The 12,143-nt window shown below is 40.7% G+C and overlaps 1 protein-coding gene and 1 long non-coding RNA gene across 4 annotated transcripts; both read right to left on the bottom strand.

Annotated features, from left to right (window-relative positions):
* Nucleotides 1-4,551: 4,551 nt before the first annotated feature.
* On the bottom strand, nucleotides 4,552-7,021 carry LOC134188124 (uncharacterized). 2 transcript variants are annotated; one of them, XM_062656316.1, is made up of 9 exons: nucleotides 6,590-7,021; nucleotides 6,408-6,524; nucleotides 5,825-5,938; nucleotides 5,697-5,763; nucleotides 5,537-5,632; nucleotides 5,360-5,473; nucleotides 5,113-5,292; nucleotides 4,839-5,048; nucleotides 4,552-4,767 (listed from the first exon to the last, which is right to left on the bottom strand). In XM_062656316.1, the coding sequence occupies exons 4-8, from the start codon at nucleotides 5,733-5,735 to the stop codon at nucleotides 4,956-4,958; spliced, it is 522 nt and encodes a 173-aa protein (XP_062512300.1). In that variant the 5' UTR covers nucleotides 5,736-5,763; nucleotides 5,825-5,938; nucleotides 6,408-6,524; nucleotides 6,590-7,021; the 3' UTR covers nucleotides 4,552-4,767; nucleotides 4,839-4,955. The 2 variants fall into 2 exon arrangements, with proteins under 2 accessions (XP_062512300.1, XP_062512298.1); XM_062656314.1 differs by having other exon boundaries at nucleotides 6,408-7,021.
* A 1,279-nt stretch (nucleotides 7,022-8,300) lies between these two features.
* LOC134188013 (uncharacterized) lies at nucleotides 8,301-12,143 on the bottom strand. Of its 2 annotated transcripts, XR_009971230.1 has the most exons (9): nucleotides 11,144-12,143; nucleotides 10,599-10,811; nucleotides 10,440-10,541; nucleotides 10,141-10,367; nucleotides 10,011-10,089; nucleotides 9,751-9,947; nucleotides 9,627-9,693; nucleotides 8,860-9,067; nucleotides 8,301-8,794 (listed from the first exon to the last, which is right to left on the bottom strand). It is a non-coding gene; the product is annotated as an uncharacterized LOC134188013 (long non-coding RNA). The 2 variants fall into 2 exon arrangements; XR_009971229.1 differs by having other exon boundaries at nucleotides 10,141-10,541.

Here is a 12,143-nt window from a genome sequence, read left to right on the forward strand (position 1 = left end):
TGACGGTAGTAAGCTTTGTAACAAGGAAAACCAAGTTGTCTGCATCTACTGGTAACATTGTAGAATCAAGTGAGCATCCCAAGAAATCGAAGAATACGTTGAGTCGAGGTGAAGTGGTGACTGAAAGCGAAAGGGACAGTCAACGTTTTTTCTCTGACAGAAACGACTTGGAACAATACACTGACCAAGAAATAAGTCGCCTATCGGATACTGCCACTGCGCAGCTCATGTTCTCAATCTATGTGTTTTTGCAGCTTGCAAAATCCAAGCTGTAAACGAGATGATGACCACAATGAAATAAATCAATTTGTTAATTTTTTAGAATGCCACATTGCCAAAATGGAAGATACTGGATTAAACAGGAGAAAGCTGGTGGATTCGTGCCGAACACGGTGGGTTGCGCAAATTAAAGCATTTGAAGCCTTTGACTCGCTGTTTCCAGCATTTGTGAACACGTTGGAAGAAGTCAGTCGGGGCATTAGAAATGGCTGGAATAAGGATTTAGCTGTGCAAGCAGAGTAACTGCTGGATAACATTACAAAATTTGAATTTATAATAGCATTTGTAGTAGTGATAAAGACGCTTGGCTATGTGAAAGGCCTCACTCTGTCACTTCAGCAGCGAGCATCTGATATTTGCAAAGCTTACAGTGAGATTACTAATGTAAGGACTTCCCTTTTGCAGGTACGAGAAAGTATTGATCTTGTCCATCTAGCATGGTACAAAACAGCTGTCAGTATTGAAAAGGCAGTAGGTGCATCCCTCGACGTTGCCAGAAACAGAAGAACAGAGACAATGTACCTGGTGAGTCTCCTGAGGTTTATTTCCACAGATCAATAGCGGTACCATTCCTTGATGCACTAATTAATCATCTAGAAGTCCGTTTTGGAGCCACTCAGACCAAAGTTTTAGAAGACTTGAGGAGAATTTTGCCAAGCTCTGTGATCAAGTTTAGCAGCGACACGAGGCTGGCTACCCCTTTGGATGTAAGTTTCACCACCAACTAGATTGACGATATGTGTTACTTGGAAGTTCTCCCTTTACCTACCGATTTGCCACAAGAAATACACAATTGTACAAACAAGTGGAGGAGACACAAAAGCCCTTTACCAAACAACCCAGCAGATGCTCTCCATTACGCTTACACAACGTTGTATCCGAACATCAACTGTCTTCTTCGAATATTCTGAACGTTGCCTGTGACTACCTCTGAGTGTGAAAGGACTGTATCAGTGCTTAGACGTCTCAAAACATACCTCAGGTCCACCATGAGACAGTACTGGTTAGGCAGTCTAGCTCTTCTTTACATAAATTACTCAATGGTAATTGATGTTAGTGAAGTCATTGACATGTTTGCCCGTAAACATCCAAGGAGGATGATATTGAGAAATATTATAGCATAATATTGCCACAATTGTTTGTGCTAATAGATGTTAATGTTATTGGCCACTGATACTAATTGGAAACCCCCAAAGAAAATCCTGCCTAAGCCTGATGTACATACATACTGTTATTGAATATACGAACACACATGATACATGATTTATTCATCTAGAAGGGGTGTTTGAGACCCTGCCTATGGACAACTGTAGTACGGCGCAGAGTAAAAGGTTGCTACTGTAGACGCAAGAACTAAACAGCAACAGACAGCAAGAATCAAAACTAGCGCAGAATTAATAACTATATTACCACTATTGCACGACTATAGACATCAGAGTCCATCCAACAGTCTGAATTTCTTTGAAACCAGATGGCAAATGATGTGCTAATACATGCATACATATATATGTATATATATATATATATATATATATATATATATATATATATATATATATATATATATATATATATACATACATACTTACATACATACATACATACATACATACATACATACATACATACATACATACATACATACATACATACATACATACATACATACATACATACAATTATAGTTGCGCGTTGGTGAATAATTGATAAAAACACGGACAGATTTGAGACAGGAAAGTATTGTTAACTTTTAGAGTTTAAACGGGGCCGCGGGAATGTTGACGTCGGCAGGCTCGACGTCGTACGTCTAGCGTTGTGCGCTCGTTTCGTAGCGGAGACTGAATGCGAACGCACTGAATGGATGCGAACGTACTCCATGCTGTTTGCTGTTTTGACGTCTAGAGCGACCGCAGACAATCTAGACTGAGCGATATCTGGTCCTGGAATTAAAGGGCTTGGAGTTGACGTCATTGAAACAAGATGAGTCGTCTTTCTGTGTTTGGGTAATCATCTCACGTGTTTTGTGCATTTCTTTATATCGAGTAAGTTCGCATTCAGTCTCCATTGTGACACAAGCGCACAACCGCTATGTACGACGTCGTTCATGACAGATTGCGTAGGAGATGGAAGCCTAGCCTGTCGACGTCAACGTTCCCGCGGCCGCGTTTAATTAATTGTTGCTGTATACATGCAGATTTCACTAACAGCAACGACTCTAGCTGCAGTCTTTGAGTTGTTCTCTACGAAACAAGAGAAGCTAATAGGATTGCACTGCTTGCGTACCAGTTTGGTCTTTAGTGAAGCATCTAGGAAACCAAATCCGGTCTTTACGTAACTTACATAACCGATTTCTGGCGACGTGACACACAACGACATCAAAGCCTGTTCACCAGCTAAAACACAGGTTTTAGGGATCCATTAGTCTTGAAAAGACTGGGCCTTCTTCATGACGTAATTGGTCTATTCACGTGTGAAATCCAACTATTTAGTATGAGCTGGAGCGATAAAGTAAAAGTTGTCATCATTGGTGGCACCATCATTATCACCATGTTTATCGCTGATTGTCATTGACCACCACAAACACCATCATCACTATCATCACTAACAACAATAAAATAACAGCACAACAACAGTAAACAAATAATATTTGATATTAAATATGCCTCCCATATGTCAAACCAAGTTAACTAATTAACATTAAACTAAATGATAATGCTACTATTTATTTATAATAATATACATAAACTCATAAACTCCAGTAAGCATGTCTGGTCAACCTCTGTTACTAGTATAATAAGACGTTCAATGACATTTCTTATATAGCAGTCTGAAACCCATTACAGCGTTGTCTGGTAATGACTTCAGAGTTAGTTGTACCTAGATAGCACACCCAGACTTCATCTCTTCCCACATCTTAGAAGTCAACCGGTTGATTTACTGTCCCTTGCCAATTTCGACCCTTGCACCTGGTATGCAGTGTAGTGTAGCTGCATGATGTCCACCAGGTGTGATGGTACTATTGGTCTGCATAGTTGAGGTGTCAGTAAGCTTAGTTCAATTGCCATTAACCCCTGTAAAACAGAAACTGTGAAATTATGTTATAGTGGCTGTTTGTTTTATCTCATTATTGCAGTAAGTAACGTTGTTGGTACCAGATGAATACAACTAACTTACTGTAGCATCAAAAGGTGTACAAAAGACATATGTGTGGTCGGTAACCTGTAAATGATCGATTGGTTATTCAATGGCAGTGACTACAATATGCAATACAATGTGCATGTCTCTTACAATTGCATCAAAAATTTGCTTAGATGAGTTTTCTGCATCCTGTAACATGTTCACTATTTTGTAAAAATGAAGAGCTCACGCTAACAGAAAAATACAGCAAGTCTTTTCCAATGTTATTTCACATAACCGTTTCGTTTCATGTGGGTTTGGAGCTCTGACGTAGACAATACAAATTAAGCAGATGTTTTATTGGTTTATGTATACAAATGATACCTCAGTATTTCTGCCTTTCTTTTGCAACCTGGTTTACTCGAAACCCGGTAGAACTGTTGGGCTGCTTTTCATTTTTTGGCCAGGTGCGATTTTCCTTTTCTTATCATACTTTGTTGTTGACGTGTGTTGGTCAAGCCAGATTATCAGCTCAGCCCTGTTTTAGGTGTGATAGGACAGTTGACAAGTAAACAGTATCAAAACTCCACTATAGTCTTTGGTATATGGTGTGACATAAAGATTTTGCAAGAGATAGCTTTGCAGCTGTGGCTGTTGCTTTTCCTGACAAAGACGATCAATTAGTACTGCATGTTATCAGTATGTTTGTATGTCAGTCAGTCAGTCAGTCAGTCAGTCTGTCTGTCTGTGTACTCCCTTGATCACGATGTAGAATGTCGATCATTTGATGTCTGTAGTCTAGACCTTTGTTAGACATTTGCATTGTACAGTTCTTGTGGACTACCCTATAGAAAATTTTTGTGCGACTCGCATGCGACTGGCATACGAAACGTCTGCGATGAGAGTCGACTCGCAAATGTGTAGTTCATTTACATACTTGGGACCACGTGACAGCTATCGCATGCGTAAAGTCGCATGCGGAAAGTGTATCATTCGCATGCGAAACGTAGACATGGAGATCGCATGCGGTACGCACTTCGCATGCGGAACGTTTGGATATTCGCATGCGGAACGCACGAGAATCGCATGAGAATCGCATACACGCTGTTCGGTTGCGACCATGCGCGTTGACTGACAGATCTGTTGGACTCGATCTGCTAGATTTCGACCTCTTCTGACGTGTTTCTACTAGAACAGCATAACATTTCTATTTCTACGTGATGAGTTCTACTTTTACGTCTAGTGAGTTCTCCTTTTTGGCTGAGACTCCCTTTGGGGGATGCGACCTGTAGTCGCAAAAGCCTTTATTGATTGCTGTCATCATCTCCGAGTACGACTATGGCTTTGACTTGTAGGTCTCTGTTACAAAGTCTGAAACAGAAAATGCAAATGCATGTGCATAAGTCTATCTGTGAGGAATGACAGAGCTTGTGCATGGATACCAATGAGGAGATGAAGCTGATGTTGATCAGGCTGTGGTCTACTTTCTCCTAATACTCCACTTTTCGCTCTTCCCACTCCACAAGTCATAAGTTCCTCGTGGGTAAAGAAACGCAGTATTAGGGATTTGGCCATTTGACATGGCCCCTTTTTAGTTTTGCTTCGGCTACTTTCTTAGAGTTGAGTTTTTGTCCCTTGAAATCAATAAATTCCTATAAGACGAATGGGATAATGTCACAGTGCTGCACGAATATCACTGAAAGTGTATACTCTTACACTGGCTGTGTTCGGATTGTGATCGTGGCTGCTTTGTGTTGTAATGTTTTGGTTCTTTGGATTGCTTTGTTGTGGAGTGTGTTCTGGCGTTTCTATTCTAATCTTCTTGGGTGCAGTTTGATGTATAGGTGTGAGAATGTGATCAGGTCGAGGCCTCTTTTTCATCTTTAGTACATCATCCTATAGAAAGCCATGCAATTCTTCAGTGTAAGATTCTATTCGTGTAAAAGGTTCTCATTTGTCTTACCAGTTTCTTTTCTATGATTGATAGTCTCCTGAGGATGTCCTCATTTTGCTGGAAAAGTGTTTGCTGGAAAAGTGTTTCGTGACTTTGTTGAGGCAGTATTTCCTTGTCATCAATCTGTATGATACATGAGTACAGTACTTGTAATAACTATGTACATATGGCTAAGTTGTGACTTACTGGTGTTTGATTGAGAAGAACTTCAATGTCTTTGTCTGAGTCTGGGTATGTTATATGTTCTGGGTATGTTATAGAATCATGTTCTATGATAGTTACCTGTGCAAGAATATCGATTAGAGTGGTAACATGCTTGAATGAGCTGATGACAGCTTTTAGCTACCTCGGCATCTTTGCTACTGGTTCTAGTGGCTATATCCATGGGTGCAACTGCCAGTGGGAGGGATAATCTACACATGTCAATACTGCTGGTACGTATCAATACATTGGCAAAATGAAATGCAATTGTACTTGATTTTCAGGTACTTGATTTTCAGAAAATGATTGATATGACTGGCTTTGGTTTTGCAGAGAAATGAGAGCTTCCGTGGCTACCGAATTTTTCTGTTTGTGTAGACTTTGAATCTGAAGTGGGGAAAGAACGTCTGGTTGCTTAATCAGATTGAAGGTGCATTGGTTGTGTGTGTGTGTGTGTGTGTGTGTGTGTGTGTGTGTGTGTGTGTGTGTGTGTGTGTGTGTGTGTCTGTGTGCGTGCGTGCGTGTGTGTGTCTGTGTCTGTGTGTGTCTGTGTGCGTGCGTGCGTGTGCGTGTGTGTGTGAGTGTGTGTGTGTGTCTGTGTGCGTGTGTGTGTGTGTGTGTGAGTGTGTGTGTGTGTGTGCGTGTGTGTGTCTGTGTGTGTGTGTGTGTGTGTCTGTGTGCGTGTGTGTGTGTGTGTGTGTGAGTGTGTGTGTGTGTGTGTGCGTGTGTGTGTGTCTGTGTGTGTGTGTATGTGTGTGTGTGTGTGTGTGTGTGTGTGTGTGTGTGTGTGTGTGTGTGTGTGTGTGTGTGTGTGTGTGTGTGATAACTGAATGGGCTGTGTGCAGTATATATATACCTCCTTTGATTTCATGGATAAAAAATCCAATGTCTTGGCCAAGGCTCTCTTGCACTCTTTTGGTACACGTTTGCTTGAAGCTGCTGCTGTGGGCGCTTTGACCAAGTCTGAACTTTGCTAATTGCAGGAACACAATGGCAGGTAAATAGCACTATAGGAATTGGCGGGATTTTGACATATACCTCTTTTGAAGTATCTGGACACGTCTCTGTCATGTTTTGGATGACCGCTCTGTATCTACTCCCGCTGTGGATTGCAGTGACTATGCTGCCTGGTTGTAGTTTGACCGCGTAATCATCATCCACGGGGGTCAACTTGGAAGATATTACCTGCGCGGTGTTACCGTCTTCCCAGAGAATATCAAACACATCTAAAAGAGGTGTAAGTTAGATTGGCAGCGAGCTCACACCCTCGAGGGTGCAGGAGCACGCTCAGTCAGGTGTATATAATAGCAGCTGCGCGGTATCTTTATACACATACAGTTCTTGGAGAGTTTCCTCCATTCTTTGGTAGTAGTCGGAAGGAGCAGAGCGCTGACGTCTAGACGTGTGCCAAAACGTTCACGGCAACTCGACATTGCTACGTTACTCTCGTCTTGCAGTTACTCCGAAATTGGGGGGCTTTCGCAACGCATGCGCTTAGTAGTGTCACCGTTTCCGGCCACATGAGAGTGATCAGCGATGGGCGCTTGCGTAAAGTATGAAACTCGTATCTTGGCGGTGCTATACATCAGTGCCTGCTCTGAAGAGTGTTACTTTGTCCTAGCATGACGTAAACTGATGGCTAGTGGTAGACGCAGACGTCGAGGTCCCTACAAATCTTGGGAAACCGACTGCTCAGAAAGCGTCCCCAAGCAAACTCGCCACAACTGGAAAAAAACCGTGTGGTACGTATAGGTACGATTTAGCCCGGCCTGGTAATTTGATCAACATTGTATGAAGTCTGATGGTCGGCTTGCATGTAGGCACAGTTGTCTAGCAGTTGTGGACATGCAATTAAGGGTGTACGTATGTACTGTGCATGTAGCTACTACCTGTACCTTTGTGTGCATGTGCAAGACGCTGTTTAGTAAAGGTAAAATTGACTCACAGTGTAATCGTACACGACATGATTGTGGTATCATAACTACTTAGGCAAGATCATGAATGTACGTAAACCGGCTTGATCGTCTTCACCTAGTAATATTCGACATAGCTAGATTGTAACCCATGAGCTGACAGTCGAGGCTTTAGCACTCTAGTGCTTCCTCATTCACTTAGCTGAGGCGCGCATACACTAGGGTTATAGTAATACCGCTCTCTAGACCAACGACTGAACAATAAACTTCTGCCAATTGCGCATGCGCTTATTGTTATCGCTGGTGTTAGTTATATTATGTTTAGCGGCTTTAGCCTAGTACTGTACACCCTGCACCTGTCAATCTACTCTGTCCGCCTCTCACTTTAGACTTACGCTAATCGCATAACTTTCGTATTTTCCCAATAGCACATGCAGCCATTCTTGTTTGTTGTAACTAGCGGATGGTTTGTGCTAAATTGTCACGAGAAAGGCTGCAATGTGAGCTGGTGTGATGTGATGATATCGCTGTTGTCTCGTTGTTGAGGTCAAACAGGACGTTGCTCTAGCTAAATGTTGCAACGACGCACGGATAATTAGTATTGCTAGATTGTGCATCACAACACAGCTGCGCGTGGTAGCACCATGAGTAAATGCGGTTAGCGATGAAACAATTACAGTCATATTGCAGTCGTAGTGTAGAACTAGTTAGTTAATGAGCAAGAAACAACTGGATAGCAGCTTAGGGTTTATATAGCTCGTATACGTGCTTCTTCATCTTATAGTAGAGTTCTTACTAGTAAAGTGCTCGTCAGCATTGTGTCAGGCGAACGAAGGTGCATGTTCTGCAAGTCGTATAATGACATCTTACATTTACTAGTTCTGTAAGTACTCGTATGAGTTTAATTGTTTAGTAGATGGTAGACATGAAGTTAATCAGTCAGTGTGTTTATTAGACATGGCATTGTTTTTGCTGTCTGTCATAATGTAGTGCTACCTTCAACCCTTCTAGTGATGTCTTCTGCTTGTGGTATCACAACTTTGAGATGAGAACTTTATTTTACATCAGTTTCATTGGCACTTGTATCTGGTAATGTTGCCACACAAGCAGTTAGACAATGTTTTGCACACACTTTGTGGATATGTTTGCATAGGTGCCCTGTTGCAAAGTCGTAGCAGCTACACTGAAACATGTGCCAACAGCAGCCACAGATGGCACATGTGAAAGATGCACAAATGCAGTTGAGACAACATGGGTGAAGCTGTTTAACATGGTAAATGATTTCAGCCTTTAATTGAGATTGAACATTCCAGACGTTTCCTTCACATTCCTGTGTGTATGTGTGATATTCAGTTTATAGTGAGTGTACAAACTTAGCTTATTGCATTTATGTACCTCCACCTCTGCCTCATTGATCAGAATTCCTGGTCATGTCGTGTCTCTTCTTGTTTTGTGCTAGGATTGTGTTTATGCCAGCGTTGTTTTCTGTACATCAAGGCATTGGTCTTCTTCCATTGTTAGAAGAACATTGACCAAATGATCTATTTGTCTATTAGAGATGTTTGTCAAATAAGAGGGATGTCTGTTCAGTTTGCTGTGGAAACTGCAAGAAAGAAACAGTATACATCAGCTAGTGTAAAATCAAGGGTGATGTTTTAGTGACCATCGAGTGTTCCTTGATAGTCAAGGTACATCGTAATCTACAATGATTGGTCAAGTGCATTTAACCCCGGGTTTACATATATATATATAGTCAAGTTCATTGAACTAAAGGTTCTTTAAGCCCTTAGTTGATCATTGTTGACAAGATAGCAACTTAGCATTTACAACTCTGTTGCAAGTAAATCTTTCCAAATACACTTGCATAGTTGAAACAATCAACAGCATTTGGTTATTGGCTCGGCACTGTCACTTTGCCAGCTCTTTAGCTTATCCAGTTACATTCTGAAATCGGTTCGAGTGTAGAGTGATTTGTGTTCGGCTATGGAGTGGCTAAACAGGTAACAGAAGTCATAGTTACAACTGTCTCAAATAGAGGGGCATGAATTTATGCCCCATATTCCTAAATCACCCTCATTTCTATTGTTACAAGTACATACATACAGTGATTCCGAAATATAGAGTTCTGGTTTTGTTTTACTGTGATGTCAAATAGTACTTACTTTTCCACAACCATGTTTGTGTCTGTGCCAACATAATCGTAATCTTAGTATGCCATTGCCCACACCTCTGTAAGAGTCAACAATATTTAGAAGTCATACCACTTGCATCAACAGATTGTACTACCTGGCCTGTAGCTGTAGTGTGTCTTGAAATAATCAGTGAAGCTGGGTTCTTTTCACAGCCATGTATAAATAAAAGAATTCATGTACCCATGAAATTTTGTTCTGCCTGTTTCACTTAGGATGAAGCACAAGCCTTGGTACAGAGCAACCTGATAAAGTTTGTTTTTTACTTTTGCATACAAATTCTTCCTAAAGTTTCTAGATGCAAACAGCACAAAACATAAGAAAGCACTTTGCATACAGTATGTACACATTGTAAACCTGTCAACATAACATCTGCATAGGAGATGTTTCTTGTCGTTTCCAAATCCAGCCTTAGCTGCAGTCCATGCAGCATTGTCTATACGACATGAATGCAAACAATATTTTGTGAAGATATCAACTGACATACCTTGACCATGATCATCTCTGATCATCAGGGTAAAAGTTTATAGTTGTATAGATTTGTGTTGTGCGTTGAGTCAACACAAACCACTCCAGAACTGAATTTTTCAAAGAGCTCTTTCTGATGCTCTGTCTGAATCACTAACATGAATGACTCTTCTGGCAATTCAGGAAAATTATCATCCTTCACGCCAAACGGTTTGTGCAACAAGACGGCGTTATATTGCTCACTGGCTAGTTTTTTCACAATTGCAACAACAGACTGCATCATTGGCATGGTTCGCTGCAGACATATCTACAACTGACTTGGAAATATTCCTAATGTCCTGCCGTGTTATGAATGCTCTCTCTGTGCTATGCTGTTAAAATTGTGTCTCTCTGCTCCATCTCCAACACCAGTCAATATATCTGCAAAACAACTACTGTATTTACAGAGAAAACTCAGTCAGGTATTATCAACTGTACCGTCAAGAATTCTCTCTACTATCACTTCCATTGCCAGCTTTTGTGAAACAATGTCTTTGATATCATCTGGTAAGGGGATGTATGGCATTTCGGATAGATTTGGCGAGTGATTGGTGTGTCCACTCACATACCATCGTTGACTTTGCTGTTTGGATAAAATTTTGCGTTGATCTTGGAGAGACAAATTGTTTCCGTTTTTGCATTCTTGGTTTCCTACAATTACAGTTGCAATTACATCAAATTATAGCTGTATATATCAATCACAATACATAGGTATAGGAATCTAATTCAGTTACAAGGACACACGTTTGTCTACCAGGACACATGGTACAGAACAACAACTGGCTGATCGTATGTTTATATCACAAGTCTTAGACAGCTAACACAGCAAAGCAGCGTGCGTAAATGTCAGACATGTTTAGAGAACTATGCGACTTGACAAGATCTACTCAGTTTGCTGAAAGTTTAAGAGACACGTGCCCCTTTCTACCCCGTTTGTTATGCTAATGCAGTAAGCGTAATACACACTAAAATTGTGCTACAACCTTGGGTTGGCTTCTTTGACCTCTCTCTTCTGTAGTATGTGCATGTCTTCCTCTCTTCCTCCTTTTTGCACTCAAAAAATTCATCACTGCTATTGAATTCAAGTTCATGTATTCCTGTGGATGGTACAAATACGTTCACATGGCATTATCTCTGACATGAATATAGAGTGAAAGTACAACATACCCATGTCCATGTTATGATGTGACACCATGTGTTCTGTTAGACTTTCACTTGCATAAATTTCAAACCACATTCTTCAACCATGCATTTATGCCTAATATCTTTCTCGTAGCCAGCATCATGTTGTTATTCATGTGTCGTTTTACTGTTTGCTGTGTCTTATACTGAGCCCCACAGTCAAGGCATGTATTTTTGGCTTCTTTTTGTGTGCTCTCAACAAATGACTATGCACTACTATTGAGCAATAAATCATCCTAAAGACAAGCTACATGTTCACTATAACCACACATTTGTGTGTGGTGCATGCACTTATACATGGACAATTAGAGAATTCTAGTATGTTGTTTTCAATAGCTACTATGCAGCTAAAATCTGGGGTTACTAAGTAACATTCTTCCATTACAAAAGACTCTGTAAGATTGACATTGCTTTCCACTAACCGCCAACAAGAGTTGTTTGCATGAATTACAAACAGACTGATTAAAAATAATGTGCATAAAACTGATTGCTTAGCAATGGTTTCCAATTTGAATTTACTTAAGCGTTATTAATTGTATGGCTACATGGACAGACTTGGACAAAATTATAGGGACACCCCGCTGTGGGTATGTAGTAACACAATAATTAGGTCACAATTTACCAACTATCAATATTGTTAGGAACTTAATAGTTACCACGTTGATTGTTAGGTTTCTTGAGAATACTGTAGACCCTAAATTGCTTTCTTTACGTTTCGCATTGCGGAAAACAAGACCTAAAAGTGTATGACGTCTTGACTGCGTAAGCGTGGTAAGTTAGACTCTCTCTGATTTTGTTTAG

This window comes from Corticium candelabrum, chromosome 12, assembly GCF_963422355.1.
Source record: "Corticium candelabrum chromosome 12, ooCorCand1.1, whole genome shotgun sequence".
NCBI lineage: Eukaryota > Metazoa > Porifera > Homoscleromorpha > Homosclerophorida > Plakinidae > Corticium > Corticium candelabrum.